Source organism: Felis catus, chromosome F1, assembly GCF_018350175.1.
Source record: "Felis catus isolate Fca126 chromosome F1, F.catus_Fca126_mat1.0, whole genome shotgun sequence".
Classification (NCBI taxonomy): Eukaryota; Metazoa; Chordata; class Mammalia; order Carnivora; family Felidae; genus Felis; species Felis catus.
The window spans coordinates 63,995,476-64,014,603 of NC_058384.1; the positions used below are offsets into that span (position 1 = coordinate 63,995,476).

The 19,128-nt window shown below is 45.0% G+C and overlaps 1 protein-coding gene across 3 annotated transcripts; it reads left to right on the forward strand.

Annotated features, from left to right (window-relative positions):
• Positions 1 to 7,177: 7,177 nt before the first annotated feature.
• CD48 (CD48 molecule) lies at positions 7,178 to 18,550 on the forward strand. 3 transcript variants are annotated; one of them, XM_019822315.3, is made up of 4 exons: positions 7,178 to 7,367; positions 12,088 to 12,384; positions 16,035 to 16,295; positions 17,696 to 18,194. In XM_019822315.3, the coding sequence occupies exons 1-4, from the start codon at positions 7,289 to 7,291 to the stop codon at positions 17,872 to 17,874; spliced, it is 816 nt and encodes a 271-aa protein (XP_019677874.3). In that variant the 5' UTR covers positions 7,178 to 7,288; the 3' UTR covers positions 17,875 to 18,194. The 3 variants fall into 3 exon arrangements, with proteins under 3 accessions (XP_019677874.3, XP_019677875.3, XP_006943098.2); XM_019822316.3 differs by having other exon boundaries at positions 17,772 to 18,193; XM_006943036.5 differs by lacking the exon at positions 17,696 to 18,194 and adding an exon at positions 18,217 to 18,550 and having other exon boundaries at positions 7,179 to 7,367.
• The last annotated feature ends 578 nt before the right edge of the window (positions 18,551 to 19,128 follow it).

Below are 19,128 nucleotides of genomic sequence, written 5' to 3' on the forward strand. Positions count from 1 at the left end.
TTAAGGGAGAAGGGAACATTACAAAATTAGTTTCCCTACATAACAATATGTTTGTGCCAGGTGGCTGATGTGTGTCAATATTAGGGGATCTCTCTTCTTGGGAACCGAGAGCGGTTTCAACGAGGGAACTAGAGGGGAATGCTGTCCGCACCCCCTCCCCATTTCACTCTGCTTCTGAGACCTTCTGCTAGTGACATTTTCACCTCTCCCCCATCCCCAAAAAGTGAAGCATGTTAACAACCACACCTTTCAAAGAACCTAAAGCAGGGGCGCCTGGGTCAGAGTCTTGATTTCGGCTCAGGTCATGGTCCCATGGTTCCTGAGATTGAGCCCCGTGTTGGGCTCTGTGCTGACAGCCTGGAGCCTGCTTCGGATTCCCTCTCTCCTCTCTCTCTGCCCCTCCCCTGCTCGTACTCTGTTTCTCTCTCTCTCTCTCTCTCTCTCTCTCTCTCTCTCAGAAACACCTTTTCCCTTTGGGTGTCTCCTCTCTTTTCTTTGCAGGAGCCTTTCCGGCTTGGTTTCTGGCTTTGCAGGAAGGGTGTTAGCAGACACACTGTGGTCCTTCTCTGTGGTCTTTCTTGGTTCTCTCACCATGAACTTTGTTCTTGGGGGTCAGAGGGGGGGGGTCAGAGGACATAAATGTGGGGTCGGGATGGGCGGTGGATGACAGGCTTTGGCCAGTCTGAAAACTGCTTTTCTTTCCCTTCACACTGTTCACCGTTGTTTCAAAAACCAATATTGTTGTGAAGTTTAGACTTTATGCACTTACTTCTTCACGTTCTCATTTGTTTCTCTACTCAATGCAAACTGAGATTTTCTCCCAGGATTCATTGGAAATTGGTGATTTGTTAAATCCGATGGAGGCCTTATTCCTTTTGAATACGAAGGAACAGATGAGAATAGGAATGGAGAATGAGAATGTCTATTGTAAAAAATCAAATCATAAAGGGTAAAAACTACTCAAGCTTGCCACCCTAGCGGGAGACAGACACTAGTGTTCAGTTTTATGTAAATTATTTCAAATTATTTTGTATTCCTATGAGCTATATTATACACAACGCTCTCCACGTGAACAGACTGTGACAAAACAGGAGTGTATCATATGTATTTGCTTATAATTTTTTTCCTCAACAATATATCACAGACATTCCTTTTAGATGAAAACATTCTGTTCTGTCTCATTCTGTATTATGACTCCATATCGTCCCACGGATGTGTTTATGTTGGGATTTTTCATGCAGTCTCCTTTTGGTTGGTATTTGTAAGTTATTTCCAACTTCTTTTATTATAAATTCTTTTGTAATGAACATTCTTTTATGTTTCATTTATCCTCGTGCAATTGTGCCATTATGTTTCTATATAGATTATTACAAGCAGAACAATGTACGAAGCGTATTATATAGTGAAAAATTTGACAGGTAACACCAAATTTCCCTCCACAAAGCTTGCATAATTTATATTTCCATAAACAGTGTATGTGTCTGATTTCCTCTGATTTTTTTCATCACTGGAATCGAGCAATTTTTTTTTTCTAATTTGATAGTTAATATTATCATTATTTGTTTAATTTCCATTTCCCTGATTCCCAGGAGGAAATGCGCATTTTTCATGTGTATTGGGCCTTTTCTTATTTTCATCCTGTAAATTATCTGTCGGTATACTTTGCAATAGACTCATCTCTGTAACCTTATTACATTTCATTTCTGCAGCATTTGATGTTGTGAATGTCTCCATTCTTCAAATTCTCTCATTTCCTGCGAACTTCCTATGCTCTAGTATTCTTCCCAGTTTTCTTTTTTAAAAAATATTTATTTGTGGGGGGGGGGATTAGAGAGGCAGAGACAGAGGGAGACACAGAATCTGAGACAGGCTCCAGGCTCTAAGCTGTCAGCACAGAGCCCGATGCGGGGCTCAAGCTCATGAATGGTGGGATCATGACCTGAGCTGAAGTTGGATGCTTAACGGACTGAGCCCCCCAGGAGCCCCTTCTTCCCAGTTTTCTAGCGGATCTTTTTCAGTCTCCTTTGTCTTTGCCTTTTTCTTTACCGTTCCTTAAATTTAGCAGCTGGTATTACCAGGGTGCTGTAGACTGAATGTTTGTGGTCCCTCCCCACCCAATTCATATGCTGAAACCTGATCCCTCATGTGATGGTATTCGGATGTGGAGCTTTTGGGAGGTGATTAGGTCATGAATCCTCATGAATGGGATTAGTGTGTTTTTTTTTAATATAATTTATTGTCAAATTGGCTAACATACAGTGTGTACAGTGTGCTCTTGGTTTTGGGGGTAGATTCCTGTGATTCATTGCTTATGTACAACACCCAGTGCTCATCCCAACAGGTGCCCTCCTCAATGCCCATCCCCCATTTCCCCTCCGTCCCATCCACCCTCAGTTTGTTCTCTGTATTTAAGAGTCTCTTATGGTTTGCCTCCCTCCCTCTCTGTTTGTAACTATTTTTTTTCCCCTTCCCTTTCCCCATGGTCTTCTGTTAAGTTTCTCACGTTCCACATATGAGTGAAAACATATGATATCTGTCTTTCTCTGACTGACTTATTTCACTTAGCATAACACTCTCCAGTTCCATCCATGTTGCTGCAAATGGCAGGACTTCATTCTTTCTCATTGCCAAGTAGTATCCCATTGTATATGTAAACCACATCTTCTTTATCCATTCGTCAGTTGATGGACGTTTGGGCTCTTTCCATAATTTGGCTGTTGTTGAAAGTGCTGCTATAAACATTGGGGTACGAGTGCCCCTATGCATCAGCACTCCTGTATCCCTTAGGTAAATTCCTAGCAGGATAAATTCCTATTGCTGGGTCGAAGGGTAGTTCTATTTTTGATTTTTTGAGGAAACTCCACAGTTTTCCAGAGAGGCTGCACCAGTTTGCATTCCCACCAACAGTGCAAGAGGGTTCTCGTTTCTCCACATCCTTGCCAACATCTGTTGTCCTGAGTTGTTAATTTTAGTTACTGTGACCGGTTTGAGGTGGTACCTCGATGTGGTTCTGATTTGTATTTCCCTGATGATGAGTGATGTTGAGCATTTTTTCATGTGTCCGTTAGCCATCTGGATGTCTTCTTAGGAGAAGTGTCTATTCATGTCTTCTATTTATTCACTGGATTATTTGTTTTTCAGGTGTTGAGTTTGGTAAGTTCTTTATAGATTTTGGATACTAACCCTCTATCCGATATGCCTTTTGCAAATATCTTTTCCCATTCCGTTGGTTGTCTTTTAGTTTTGTTGATTGTTTCCTTTGCAGTGCAGCAGCTTTTTATCTTGATGAGGTCCCAATAGTTTATTTTTGCTTTTAATTCCCTTGCATTTGGAGACATGTCGAGCAAGAAATTGCTGTGGCTGAGGTCAAAGAGGTTGTTGCCTGTTTTCTCCTCTAGGGTTTTGATGGCTTCCTGTCTCATACTTAGGTCTTTTGTCCATTTTGAGTTTATTTTTGTGTCTGGTGTAAGAAAGTGGTCTAGTTTCATTCTTCTGCATGTTGTTGTCCAGGTTTCCCAAAACCACTTGCTAAAGAGACTTATTTCCATTGGATACTCTTTCCTGCTTTGTCAACATGATACTCTACATGGAAAACCCGGAAGACTCCACCAAAAAGCTGCTGGAACTGATATATGAATTCAGCGAAGTCGCAGGATACAAAATCAATGTACAGAAATCAGTTGCATTCCTATGCACCAATACTGAAGCAACAGAAAGAGAAATCAAGGAATTGATCCCGTTTATAATTACACCAAGAACCACAAAATACTTAGGAATAAACGTAACCAAAGATGTAAAAGATCTGTAGGCTGAAAACTATAGAAAACTTATGAAGGGAATTGAAGAAGACACAAAGAAATGGAAAAACATTCCATGCTCATGGATTGGAAGAATAAATATTGTTAAAATGTCAATGCTACCGAAAGCAATCTACACATTCAATGCAATCCCAATCAAAATTGCACTGGCATTCTTCTTAAAGCTAGAAGAAACAATCCTGAAATCTGTATGGAACCATAAAAGACCCCGGATTAGTGTCTTTTAAAAGAGGCCCCAGAGAGCTCCGTTCTTCCAGCTCCGTCCTTCCTTCTACCACACGAGGACACAATGAGAAGATGGCCATTTATGAACTAGTAAGTGGGCCCTCCCAGATACTGAATCTGTTGGTGCCTTGATCTTGGACTTCCCAGCCTCCAGGGTATGAGAAGTAGATATTTGTTGTGCAAGTCTCCCAGGCTTTGGTATTTTTGTTCCAGTAGCCTGGATGAACTAAGACATGGGGGATTTCCTGCTCAATCTCCTTTTCACTTTACGTATTCCTCCCAAGAGAGATCCTTCGTGTACATGATATGATTTCCACCACAATTTGTGTGCTGACTATTCACATTTCTGGGAGGTAGCTCAGATCTCTCTCTTGAGCCCCAGGTGCACATATTCGACTCTGTTTCAGACACCTTAATCACAACATATCCCAAACTGAACTTATCTTTCATGTCCCACCCACTAATTTAGTCCCCCAAGCCAACAATCGGCTCTTTCTTTTCCCTTTCCCTCCTCCCCCCCCGGCTAAAAAACCAGGTATGGACTTCTGCTGATTCTGACTTCTTCCCATCACCCTCTCTACTGCTGCTGCTGCTGAGTCCTTCATTACTGTGTAGCTGGAATCTTCTAACATCTCCTTACTTCTAATCTCATCCTCCTCTTCATCAGCGTTCTTTCTAATCTGTGGAATGAAGCACATCATCCATCAGCTCAAAATCTTTACTTACTTCTCCTTGAAAGGGGTCGGGATAAAACCCAAACTCCTGACCACACACACAAAAGCCTTATTGATCTGGACCTGGTTTCCTTTTTTTTGTTTGTTTCAGTCACACAAAATATCCTCAGTTTCCCAATCTAGCCACGTTCTCTGCCTTCGCAGATGGTATCATATTCATCTTCCTTATGTAACACACTCCCTTGCTCTTCAAAGGAGTCTCACCTATTGTCTGTCTCCCAGCAGCTTCCCCCGATCACACAGTTTGTGTTGGGTGGTCCATCCATGTGGTCCCATTATTCTCCATTTCAAAACCATATTTACACATGAGACTGTGAGCTGCTTAAGAGCAGGCAGGTGTAGGGGCGCCTGGGTGGCTCAGTCGGTTAGGCGTCCGACTTCAGCTCAGGTCATGATCTCGTGGTCCATGAGTTCGAGCCCCATGTTGGGCTCTGTGCTGACAGAGCCTGGAACCTGTTTCCGATTCTGTGTCTCCCTCTCTCTCTGACCCTCCCCCGTTCATGCTCCTCCGTCTCTCTCTGTCTCAAAAATAAATAAACATTAGAAAAAAATTTTTAAAGAGAGCAGGCAGATGTATAGCTTTCATTTCTACAACTTCAGACGTAGCCCAAGAGATATCTAATAGGGGTGACTGGGTGGCTCATTTGATTGAGCATCTGACTCTTGATTTCAGCTCGGGTTGTGATCCCAGGGTCATTGGTCTTGGAGTCTGCTTAAGATTGTCTCTCTCTCTTCCTCTGTCCCTTTTCCCTGCTTTCTCTTTCTCTCCAAAATAAAATAAAATTTAAAAAAATTTAAAAAAATTTTTAAAAATCTTTAAAAAAAGGAATATGTAATAGATAGAAGGAAAAAGGAGAAAGGAGAAGAGGAGAGGAGAATCTGGCCTCTGCTCCCCAAAATGGCTCTCACCAAGATTAAGGTCACTAGTGAGCACACAATTACTAAATACAATGAGTACAGTTTCTGCTAACCCGGATACAGTTTTTGAAACATCACTTTCTCCTAGACTTCCCTCTGTCCATGGTGGATCCTTCTCAGTTTCGTCTTTAGGGTCCTTTTCTTCTGCTCACCTCTTAGGTGAGGATATTGTCCTGGGTCCCCTGCTCTCTTAGTCTCCTTGGGATGTGCCCAAGTTGGAGCCTACGCGGACACCTGCAGTGTTGTGCTGCCTCCTACTGGAACTAGGGAGGTTGGGAATAAATCTTGTTATCCCCCCAGGGCTAGCTTCAGATGCTTCCGAGAAACACAGAAACGCGGAGCAGTAGCCCTTTTGAAGACTCTCTGGAGAGTCCAGGTCTGAGCAAAGCCCACCCACGTGTGGTTTCTTTCGCTTCCTTCTTTTTCTCTTTCTCTGCCCTTGTGACTCTGCCTCCTCCTCCCACGCACCTTATTTATGGGTCTCTTTAAAATCTTCCCTAGCTAACTCCACCTCAAGTTCCCTCATTCTACTCCTGTCTCATCGTCTCTACTCTAGTCTGCAGATTTCTTGTAGCCCACACTGGGGAAGGAGCAGAAGACTGGAGTGGAGGAGAGCTGATCCATGACCTTATTCTGACTCAAAATCTCAAGTATAAAATGCAGGCAATACTGCCTGTCCTTCTCACCTCACAGGGCTCCAATGTGATCAAGGGAATGGGGTGTCGTCCGTAGTTCAAGGCATTGAGCTGACTCACTTTCCCCAAGCTGATCTTTTGGGGGAGGGTAATTACTTTCATCAGAGGAGTTCGCAGATGGAGCCGAGCCACGTTTTTATCGGTGCCCTCTCTGTTGAATTGGAAATGTCTCCAGTTCAAAAATAGTTACAAATAAGCTGTATTAGGGACTGTGGCTTGCTGTATGGGTCCCCAAAGGGCCCTAGATGGGCAAATAATTCATTTAGGTTCAAGAGGGATGGGCCTGAAATTTCTGGAAAATCCCTCCTTTTGGACCAAGTGATCTTGCTTTTTCAACTAACGTTCCGTGGATAGGCTAATGTAAAGGTACAAGCAGTGACTTTATCATTAAGGAGGAAGAGCCTGAGGGTGGGGCTTAGGGCATGGGAGACCTGATTTCCCAGACATTCTGTCCTGAATGACACTTATATATGACCCACTCCTCTCATGACTTAGACGTGGCCCCGGCCGGAAATCCCCTGCAGGCTTGGTGGGCCCTGACTAATTTTACCTTCTGGATTAATTGGGGTGATTCCTGCCTGGGAAGCCAAAAGCAGATACTCTCTATCAGGGAACCCTAATCATTTTTGAGCCCTTCTGAGAACCCAGTAGTAGCTATGGATCCCCTCTCGAGAAAACAGAACCAACTGTGCCTTCAAAGTAGCTCACTTCACCGCTGTGTGTCACATATGGTGGCTTCCTGTTTTTGACCTCCAAACTCCACCCATGAGCTTGCTTTTGTAAAAGCAAAAAGTGGGTGTTTTCCTCTAAACTTGGGCCATGATTTCAAGGGCTCTGGAGCCCTCAGTCCGCTGCTAACCCGGGGTCTGGCCTGTCTTCAGCGTTCCTGGGACATAACATGCGTCCCCAAAGGCAGAAGTGGTTTATACCTCTGGGACTTCTACTGCTGCCTCATTTACTCCTGGCAAACATTCAAGGTACTTTACGTGCGTCGTGTGCCTGTGATCGTATATGGGAGGCACAGTGAGATAGAAAAGGGGGTATGAGGTGGGGCTTAACCCCGGGAGTGGAGTGTGGTCTCCACACAGCAGGTACACCTATGTTGGTAGCAGCACCGTGGAGAACCTTCCTGAGCCTTGGAGATAAGGCTCTCTCTTTTCCTATGGGGTCATGACAAAAACAGGGCTCTGGGGAGATGGGGAAGTAGGCTTCTTATATTTCGTTCCACGGCTTGAGGTCTGGGAAGGTCTGGTGTTTTGCTTTTTCTGTTGTTGTTGTTGCTCTTTTCTTTTCTTTTCTTTTCTTTTCTTTTGCATTTTGTGTTTATTAATTTTTATTTATTTATTTATTTTCTAGAACGTTTTTATTTTTTATTTTGGGGAGAGAGAGACACACACACAGAGTACAAGTGGGGGAGGGGCGGAGAGAGAGAGGGAGACATAGAATCCGAAGCAGGCTCCAGCCTCCGAGATGTTCGCACGGAGCCTGACTCGGGGCTTGAACCCACTGACCGAGAGATCATGACCCGAACCGAAGTCGGACGCTTAACTGACTGAGCCACCCAGGCACCCCCTCCTTTTTTTTTTTTTTTTTTTTTTTCCATTTTGAATATCAGCTCCAAACTGAAAGCTGCCGCATTTTCTGCTAGTTACACACCCTGCTCCCTGTGGCATTCTCTGAGACCTCTAGCCAGGGGCTGTGTCCTGAGCAAAGATAAATGATGTTGTCATTCCCAAAGAGAGATCTAAATTGTAGGAAAGAAAGCTTGCCCTCTCTAGGGTCTGTGAATGAGGATCTGAGCAGAGGCCTTGGGAGCCTCAGTATCAAAGGAACCCCCAACATCTAGTTGTTAAGAGTTAAAGGCCATTCCTCTGCCATGGGCTTGTTCTGGTTCCCCTCACGTGCTCCGGGGCTGAGCGAACGTTCCTTTCTGTTACAACTACTCAACCTCCCAGTACTTGTCTTTCCAGGTCAGCTGAGAAGCGAGAGGTAAGCTATTGCCTTTCTCACTATTCCTCCGAAGAACTATTCAGGCATTATTATATTGTATATCTGAAACGAACGTAGTGTCGTATGTAAATTACACTTCAATTTTAGAAATTACTTCCTTAAAAGGTTTGTACAGCTTAAAATAGTTGACCTTATCAGAGAGCTCGTGATAACTCCATATTAGTATCTTAAAAACTCACCTCTTTCCTTCCTTAATAGTTTTGCTGGAAACCATGTGACTTTAGAGTGGGGAGAACTTCCTCTGGAGGGCCTCTTTTGCCTCCCAGAGCAGACTCTTAGGTATGAAATGATGATTCTTTTGGTCTGAGTCCCCATGTTCCCCATTTGAAATTTGCTTCTGTACTGACAAGAAATATGGGTTGGCACAGGAAAGAGCTGCTTCATTTTCTATTGTAAACTACATGTAAACACAGGTGCTTTATCCTCAGCATCCAGAGACGTAACCAACCACTTTTTCCTGTTAGAATTCAATCAAAATAGGGGTGCCTCAGCGGCTCAGTCGGTTGTGTGTCCGATTCGTGATTTCGGCTTAGGTCATGATCTCATGGGTCATGGGATGGAGCCCTGCGTCGGGCTCCATGCTGACAATGCGGAACCTGCTTGGGATTCTCTCTTTCCCTCTCTCCTGTCCCTCCCCTGCTGTCTCGCTCTCTCTCTCAAAATAAATAAATAAAAACTTTGTTTTCAGTTTAAATTAAAAAAAAAATTAAATCATAATAGTAGCCTTCTTTGCAGTCACTTCCCTCTCTTCTAACACATGTGATTGTTAGGAAGGCAAATCAAGATTTTGTCAATGTCCTTTAAAAACGGAAAGAATACATAAGTGTATTATAGGTAAGAAAGATCAGTTTATCTGAATTTAGTAGACAACTATCAGACTAAACCGCCGTCTTCATACCCCAAATTGTATTACAACACTTCTTTAATTTTGCAATCTAGATTAGGAAAATTAATCCTTATTTCTTCCTTAACTTGTGAATGAATTATAGAAGCCTTTTAGATGACTAGAATATCTTTTATTTCTTTTTAAATGGCCAAGAATAGCATCCTTCCTACTGCTGCTATCTTGAGGTTTATGTTGCTTTTCCAGGCCACATTTTCATTAGTTCAAAACAAAATTCTCCTTTCCCTTGTGATTTTCAAGCCTGATCTCAGCCCGTCTGAGGCTGCTGGTTTTATACTTCAAGGTTTCTTTTAGCTGCTTTGCATTGATTTTTGGTATCTGAAATCTTGAATGCTCTATGTTTTTATGTTTTTGGATTTTTCTTTTTTTGAGAAGTCCCAAGCACCTCCTCCCCTACTCCTCTGCTTTCTACATCATGATAGCCATCTTTTATTCATTTATCAGGATCCAGCCATAAGACGGGAGTCTACTGGCCCAGTTTGGGCACCTATCATATTTAAGAAACACAGTTCATTGCTTATGAGTAATTAAACAGCAACTCAAATTTCTACTTACAGTCTCTCCAAACATGTTAAAGGAAATCCAGTGTGTAAACTGGGAGCACTTATGTACACATTTTGTCCTGTCCGTCCGTCCGTCCATCCATCCATCCATCCCCCCGTTGGGTATTAAATACCAAACGTCAACCAAATATTTTGGGGATTTAAAATTGAGCAGGACATGGTCTTTGCCTTTGAGAAACTCACAAAATTCACGACTGTGTGTCTGCTACAGTTTCTCCACGTCCTTCACACTAAATTTTGAAGTTCTTTTGAGCACGTGGGGGATACTCTTGCCAGACGTGATCTTCTTGTCCTTAGAAAGCAACATCCATTCTCACAAGGAGAAAGATGCAGGGTATAACTGGGCCTGGATCATACCTTGAGTCTACATGCTCTGTAGTCTTCATTCTTTCTCATTGGACTCATCCTCCTTGCTCTTTCTCCAAGGAAACTTTAGGGAAATTCTCTGTTTCAACAGAGGTGCTGGGTCCTTTCTGTCTCATCACCACATGTCCTAGGCCAGTGGTGCGGTTTTGTGTTATCTCTTGTGCATATCGAGAGACCTTTCAGACCTTTACTGAGAAATAAAGTGGTGGCTGATTGCGGGTTGAGCTGTCTTCCTGAGCATATGTCTGACCCTTGTTGGAGAGTCTGCCCAGGATGACTCAGGCCAGTAGTTCTCAGCTGGAATGCGGGTGAGACATTTGACCGGATCTGGAGACTCTTTTGACTGTCACATCTGGAGAAGTGCTGCTGGTATGTGGTGGGCAGGGGCCAGGAATTCTGCTGAACATCCTGTAATGCACAAGGACAGGCCCTACAACAAGGAATGATCTGGCCTAAAATGTCAATAGTGTGCCAAGTCTGAAAAACATCGATCTAGGCTCTCTCTTGCCAGCACTTCCATTAATTCACGTGGAAACAAGTAACAGAATGAGAACAAGTCCAGGACATATGTCTGGTGATTTGAAAATCCTGGGGGCAGTGTCCTGATTTGCTGCACGCCCCGAGAGACCAGAGTTCCTGTCTGCATGGCTGATATCAGAGCCTCGCACAGTGCCAGGCATACAGTGGTTCCAATACCATTATCGGCCCTGAATTGATTACGTCACAGAGATCATAATGTGTGGAATGGATCAATCCGAAGGGCCGTGGAAATGAATGCCTAAGTATGTCTGCAGAGGCACTAGGCACAGAGGAAGTGCTCGAAACATGTTTGTGGAATGGAGAGCTGGATACTTGGAAGAACTAATGAATAGAAACTTGAAAGCTCTGGGGACACAGGCAGTTTTAATCTTTTACGAGCTGAAGAGAGTGCTTTTGGAAATGATAGACTTGTGGAAAGTGAGCAGCTAGATATCTATATAATGTTCAACAATAAGCTGAGGTTTTGTGTGGTGGAATACGAGGCCAGAGTTAATGTAGATCATACTTCCTCTCTCCTCTACCAGTAGGTTCTTTCTACTGCTTTTTCTCAGCCTATAGGTAGATACCGATAACTGTCTATCCACCTCTGTCTACTTTGTTCTTCTCCCTCCACAACGAGTCAACAGATCTCCCCTCCCTCTTGCACCTTCCTGGCTATCATCTTGTCTTTTCCTTGCCTTAGCCAAACAAGGTTTGGGTGCCCTCATGAAAAAAGAACAAAAGAGCAAACACAAATAGGAACAAACGGGAGGTTAGTTAGAATGAGAAAAGAAGTCTCAACGTGTCACAAGTTTCCCAAAGCTGAGAAATACTACAAAATTACGAACGCCAGAAAACTAGCATCATCTCGCTATGAACGAAACGTCTTCATGCTTCTAGAATACGTTGCCACTGAACAGCTCTGACTGTCATTCGTTTCGAACTTTGCGTCTTCTCTACTTCCCCCCTACTCCTAGAGAATCCAACTGAAAGATCAGGGAACACAAGCCCAGAGAGGGGATGTGACTTGTCACCATTTTATTCGAAAATCTACTGGTATGAGAGCAAAGGAGAGAGCGGAGGCCAGCCTCAGTGTCGTTTTTCTGTCTGGTCTGGGGCAGAACTAGGTGAATTATCAGCAACATCCCATTGCCCGTTCCTCAAGCTGCGGCTTTCACTGAATTCTGGATCAGGGGCCAGGCCTCCTAGTGAAAACCATACTCACTGCTTCCAAGCAGAAACCCCATCCTTCTTCCCCGTCCCACACCTCAGGCCAAAGCCTGGGCCGCCCGGCCGCTCTGCCCTCTCTAAGACGGCTCTCATTTTCATTCACAGATGCTTCAGATGAAATGACCGTCATCTCTGGCAGCAACGTGACTCTGAAAATCTCCAATGTGACTCATAACTACAAACAATTAGCCTGGTTTTACAACGACAACCAGAAGATTGTAGAACAGGAGTCCAAAGGCCCTAAATACTTCAAGTCTCAGTTTAAGGACAGGGTCCGTCTTGGTCTTGACCACACACTCTTCATCTATAATGTCCGGAAGGAGGACAGCAGCACCTACATCCTGAAGGTGTTGAAGGAGTCTGGGAAAGAGATATCTCAGTACATCTCACTGAAGGTGTTGGGTGAGTTTGGGGAGCCCCACTCCAGGGCCCCAGATGGACCACTGGGAGGTTTCCCTGGGCTCATGGGGACCCTCTCTGGGAGGAGGAACTTCAGGACAGGCTTAATTCATTTCTCCCGGAGCCCGTTCCTCTGGGGAGTGAGCCTGGGCCGGCAGAACCCAAACTGAGAGCCTTGGGACATTTAAAACTGTGAAGAGAGGGAAAACCACAGAAATGGTTTCTTCTCTCTTCTCTTCACGCTCTTCCGTGATCAACCCAAATCAGTTCTGAGCTTATCTTAATGATATACCTGAACACAGACTTCATCAGACTCAAGGAGAAAGCTACAAGAGATACAGAATGGGGCAGGGAATGTTAAAGCAAGGCTGTTTACTTTTCAGAATGGATGGGACAAAAACTTCCACTCATAGCTCCAGCCTAACTGGTATATGTGGAATAAGGACTAATATTAAATTTGGAAGCAGACAAACCTGGGTTAAACTCTGGATACTAGCTCGCTTACTAGCTGTGTGGCCTTGGAGAAAGATCTTAACATCACCATATTAGGTAAATTTCTTTTGATGGCGAAGTAGCAGAAACTAGTTTGATATAAATTTGGCAAAAAAAAAAAAAAAGTCTATTAAAGAAACTAGACCAATTTAAAGCAATTCAAGGGACCTAAAAGAGGCAGGAAGGGCTGAACCGAGGAAGAATGAGGCCAGTCTAGAGTCCCCACCCTCAGGAACCTGTAGACTAGGCCTCTGGATCCCTGCCATTTACATGACTTACTCTCAAGGCCTAGACTTTTGTAACTCTTGGTTTAAGTTATCAGAATTTATTTATTATTATTTTTTCAACGTTTATTTATTTCTGAGACGGGGTAGAGCATGAATGGGGGAGAGGCAGAGAGAGAGGGAGACACAGAATCCGAAGCAGGCTCCAGGCTCTGAGCCGTCAGCACAGAGCCCGACACGGGGCTCGAACTCACAAACCGTGAGATCATGACCTGAGCCGAAATCGGTCGCTCAACCAACGGAGCCACCCGGGCGCCCCTGAATTTATTTATTTTTTAGAGTTTATTTATTTATTTTGAGAGACAGAGAGAGCATGAGCAGGGAGGGGCAGAAAGAGAGGGAGAGAGAGAATCCCAAGCAGGCTCTACGCTGTTAGCACAGAGCCCAACATGGGGCTTGATCTCACGAACTGAGAGATCATGACCTGAGCTGAAATCAAGAGCCACTTAATCGACTGGGTCACCCAGGCACCCCTAAATTCTCAGAATTTAAAGAGAGAAACTGATTAGCCCAAGTTGGTTCAGATACGTGTATCTGATGAAAACATTTACGGCCCGAAGGGTCAGGCTATAGAGCAGAAACATGGTTCCTGGGGACTCCTCCCTGGTGTTGAGGTAAGCAATTCTTAGAGAAGAGGGGCAGGGCAGACATCCCAGACAGGTGAGACCTGAGAGCTGTGGAGTCCCCATATTATGAGGATAATTATATCTTGCTTTTAGGATGTCATGAGAATCAAAGTCAATAATGAGAGTAAAACATCAAAAAGTGAAAATAAGGGTTCCTTTCCAAACCAAATCATTTTATCATGCAGTTTCCTTCCACCAGATAATTACCAAAAATATAAATACAAAATCTCTAGAAAATACTCAGAATATGTCTGTAATGTTCTTTCTCCCCTGAAACAGTGTAAATGAAGAGTGTTGTGTACAATCAGGTCCCACCAGCTCAACCATCCCTGTTCTAAGAGGCTGGAGGCCCCTTCTTTCTCACTTCCTCAAAGTCACATGAGCCTGAAAATTTGGGACGTTTTTGAAGGTTCTGGGAACAGGAAAGAGTCAAAGTCTCTTACAGTGGTCTTAAGAAAAGCCCAAATCAGGGGCACCTGGGTGGCGCAGTCGGTTAAGCGTCCGACTTCAGCCAGGTCACGATCTCGCGGTCCGTGAGTTCGAGCCCCATGTCAGGCTCTGGGCTGATGGCTCAGAGCCTGGAGCCTGTTTCTGATTCTGTGTCTCCCTCTCTCTGCCCCTCCCCCATTCATGCTCTGTCTCTCTCTGTCCCAAAAATAAATAAACGTTGAAAAAAAAATTTTTTTTTAAAAAGAAAAGCCCAAATTTGTATCATCTACCAACTTCTGTGGTAAATAGTCCCACCATGGCCAATTCCAAGTTCCTAATGGTTTCATAATCAGCTTGCAACATTTCTGAATATTTTAAATTCCCAAAGCTGGTGTGAGGTAAGCGCGTGTGTCTGAAGATAACACCATCAGGAAACTCATTCTTCAGTACAGACCTTGAATTTCTGACAGCTCAAGGGGGGCATCTTAGAGCCAGACTCTCTGTTGGCCCCAAAAATCCCATCCACAAAGTGCCCCAGTGCATGCTTCTCAGCGTGTGAAATGTGGACGATATGGAAGACAAGGCTAGACCACAGGAAATGCCAAAAAACATTATGAAAATGTGCAGGGGAAGTCCAGCAATCTGAGGGGGATTTCACATTGGAGATGGGCCTAGAGTCAGGGAGACCAGACAGGCAGAACCCTCCCATCTCACCCCACACCCTTGCAGCCAGAGGCAAGCTCTGGGCTCGTCAATTCTCTGACGCATTTAATCCTTTGACACCTGAGCGGCCCTGACTTTGCAGGGGTTTCATCCGTGGCCAGAATGGAAAGGCGCCAGCGGGTCTCAGGTAAAAGGGGCCATGGCAAAGGAGGGCACAGATGCTGAGATTACTTTTTAGCCCATCTGGCGGCAGGATGACAGCAGTAATGATGATGTGACCTCCAACATGCATATAACGCTTGTGCCCTGCAGAGAGCACTTCCCCATGGATGATGCCATTTTATCTCACTAACACTGTGCTATGAGGTGGAGTCAGTTTACCAATGGGAAGGAAAGTTGAGGGGTTACTTACCTTGATAATGTCACTCCATGAGAGCCAGGACCCAGGCTGGTCTCACTCCAAAGCTACTGCTTTGTCCTTTGTATCTCATAACTACTCCATCCATCCATCCATCCATCCATCCATCCATCCTTTTGTCAGATACTTACAGAATTCCTGCTATGTGGCAGGCCCTGTTAAACCCTAAGATACCAAAGATAACGGATACAATGCTGTGCATCATGGCTTATGCATCCTGGGAGTTACAGGAGGCTCTTCTCTGTAGCTCTGCCAGAGTCCGGCAAAGGGCTTTGCAGTGTGCTGGGTGGCACCTCTTACCCCAGGACTCTTGCTGAATCTGAGCCCAAGTGCTCTTGAAGGACAGATGGGCCAAGAGGCCAACTCTGGGCTGATGCTGGGAAGGATCCCCAAGGAGCTCAGACAGCTGGGATACCAAGTCTGATTCCAACCAATCTCTGCTGTCCTTTCTGGCCCACACATAGTCATAACCCCATTTTGGGTCTGGGGGCGTGGCTTCCCCCACCCCCAACACACACACCATATCCATTTTAGCTTCACCCCTAAGGAGCAGCCCTTCCAGTCTGAACCTCCAGACCTCAAAGCTGTTCACTGGCTCCCTCTGTAGGGGCCTGTTCTCCATGACACCACTTCCCGTCCCTACCTAGCTCCCTTTGTATTTTGTTAGCCAAACGCTTGTAGCACCAGTGCCTCATAAATGCGTAAACCCATCGTCTCATCTTACATCCTCCTCGTCTTCAGATCCAGTACCTGAACCTGTCATAAAGATTGAGAAGATACAGGAAGAGAGCAACAGATGTCATCTGAAACTGTCATGTGAGATCGAAGGCCTGTCTGCAAGCTGGTATGGGGACTCGAGACCATTTCCAAAGGAGATCCATAGTAATGTGCTTGAAATCACCGTTAATCCACAGAATTACTCCAAGAGTTATACCTGCCAAGTCAGCAATGCTGTGAGCAGCAAGAATGACACAGTCTACTTCACTTTACCCTGTACTCTGGGTAAGAAATATTCCCAAGGGAGCCGAGGCGGGGTACGGGTAACTAGTTTGCTCTTGATTCAAGAGAGCTGTGGGAATCCTATTCAGCATCCTGCTTGGGTGGAGAGTCCCAAAGGCATCTGTGAGACCTGGGAGATGGGTTCTACCCCGGGCTCTGCCACCGCCTCTCAGCAAGCTCGCCTGGCTTTTGTGGAGCTTACCGTCCTTGCTTGCAAAGGGGGGCTGACACTCCTGCCCAGCTCTAACAATGCGTGGTCCTAGAATCTGAGGTCTGGGGAACTGTAGGACAATCAGATGTCAGCATTGAGCAGGGGAAAAGTGCAAGTGGGAGAGCAGACCAGACCCAGCTGAGCAGGCGCATAGAGGGGTTTCTGGGAGACGGCCTAAATTAACGAAGGCAAGAAGGGCCGGGTAGATGAGCACAAGCCAGAACAGGGGTAAACAGGAACGAGGGCCTTATCCTAAGGTAGAGACTCTCTGCTTTTTAGAAGGACAGACTTTGGGGGGCGCCTGGGTGGCGCAGTCGGTTAAGCGTCCGACTTCAGCCAGGTCACGATCTCGCGGTCCATGAGTTCGAGCCCCGCGTCGGGCTCTGGGCGGATGGCTCGGAGCCTGGAGCCTGTTTCCGATTCTGTGTCTCCCTCTCTCTCTGCCCCTCCCCCGTTCATGCTCTGTCTCTCTCTGTCCCCCCCAAAAAAATAACGTTGAAAAAAAAATTAAAAAAAAAAAAAAAGAAAGACAGACTCTGGGTTTCATGTTTCAGATCCTCTGTCTCTTGGGAGGATCCATTCACTTGAGCATCTCTCTTGGCTCTCTGTCAAGCCTACGCAAGTCCTGTAGAGGGGTAGCTGGGATCAGGCAGGAAGCTCGTAGGCTTTAGAGTCAGACACCTGGGGTTAATCCCGGAATTGTCACTTACTAGTGAAGCAAGTTACTTCGCTTCTCCAAGTCACGACCTTCGCCAAGTCGTGTCCTTCCTAATAAACAGGCAAAATAGTAATCCTTATCTCATGCTGTATAAGGATTAAATGAGATAGTACAGATAACCTGCCTAGCACAGTGCCTGATGAGTCTTCAATGAATGGTACTTCAATTACACCCAGTTCCTTCGATTCTGGAGATACTAGGAGTTTGGGGGACCCCTTAATAAATTTGAATTACTATCTCCAGCATTCTGGGCCCTGTACTTTCCATGGACCTCTGAAACGACATCCCTGAGAATCTGTATCCATATCCATATCCTTCCAGAATAACTCACGCCTGTGGTGCCAACATTTACCTGAGTTTCCTGTCAGGCACCAGGGACCATGGCCCTCAGAGACACTGCTCTTTCACGGTCTTCCCGGACCCGGTCTACTCTCCCACCTGTACTGATTTCTTCACCTCTGCTCCCACATGCAGACTATGGGCACTGTATACTTCTTCATTCTTCCCAACTGACTGGCCATGCCTCTTCTCGTCTCTCCTGCCACCACAGACCTGATGGGACAGTTTGGCGTCTGGCCACGAGACTACCTTCATATCACCGGCACATCCTGAGAGCCAGAAAAAGGAAGAAACACAGCCCCTGTCCTTTATAAAACGAGGGTGACCGCTCAACTACAGAGAGGCGGAAAACAACAATATAGCCCTTTTTATTTTGGAAGTGCTAAACCACTGTAGTCACTTTTTAGCCACCCAAATTATTCTAGAAAAGCATCCCTAACTTATCACCCATTCTCTTTGTCTTTTAATTTTCTGCTCCCTCCTCCTCTCTGTTCTTACCCCTTCTCTTCTCTTCCCTTCTTTTCTCTCTTCCCATTCTCTTTTTTCCTCTTCGTAGGTGTAGATGGTGAGTGGGGTGGAAAAACAGAGGGGGGAAGCAATCCTTCCCTCCCTGAACTCTAGACACCTAACTGTTTGGCATTTTCTTTCTCTTTCAGCCAGATCCACTGGAGTAGCCTGGATTGCCACGTGGCTAGCGGTCATGGCACCCATTGTTCCTGGCCTCCTATGGCCCTGAGATAAGCTCTTCTAACTCAGGAGTGAAACTTGAAGATGGCTGGGTCTTGCCTTCATCAGCCAGACAGGAGCTCTGGTTATATGGGATGAAAGAAAGTGTGCTGTTGGGGCATCTACAAGGATTTTCAAGTTAACTTTTAAAAAATTAGAGTTAAGGGGTGCTTGGGTGGCTCAGTTGGTTAAGCATCCGACTCTTGGTTTCGGCTCAGGTCATGGTTTTACAGTTTTGTGAGTTCAAGTCCCCTCATCGGGCTTTGCACTGGAAGAGTGGAGCCTCCTTGGGATTCTCTCTCTCTCTGCCCCTCTCCCACTCACGTTGTCTTTGTCTCTCTCAACATAAACAAATAAACTTAAAAACATTTTTTTAAATGTTCATTTATTTTTAAGAGAGAGAGAGAGAGAGAGAGAAAAGGTGCGAGTCAAGGAGGGACACCGAGAGAGGGAAACACAGAATCCGAGGCAGGCTCCAAGCTCTGAGCTGTCAGCACAGAGCCCAATGTGGGGCTCAAACCCACAAACTGTGAGGTCAAGACCTGAGCTGAAGTTAGATGTTTAACCAACTGAGCCGCCCAGGTGCCCCAAAATAAATAAATAAACTTAAAAACAAACAAATAATTAATTTAATTAAATAAAAAAACTACAGTTGATATTTTATTTTATATCGTTGGTTGTTTCTCAGCGCCCATATATAGATACACATGCATTCTTCCCACCAGAAGATGTGATCAAACGATGTTTTCTTGTGTAAATAAAGATTTGAGAGGACCATCAACGTTAAACTGTCGGACAAGGCCTGCTCCCTTGGCCTGGACAATCGAGATACAAAGGGGAAG

Coding starts and splice junctions, on each gene's coding strand:
- CD48 (XM_019822315.3), top strand. CDS start 7,289: ATGCGTCCCCAAAGGCAGAAGTGGTTTATACCTCTGGGACTTCTACTG. Junction 7,368..12,087: donor ACTCCTGGCAAACATTCAAG/GTACTTTACGTG, acceptor TTTCATTCACAG/ATGCTTCAGATGAAATGACC. Junction 16,296..17,695: donor CACTTTACCCTGTACTCTGG/GTAAGAAATATT, acceptor TCCCACATGCAG/ACTATGGGCACTGTATACTT.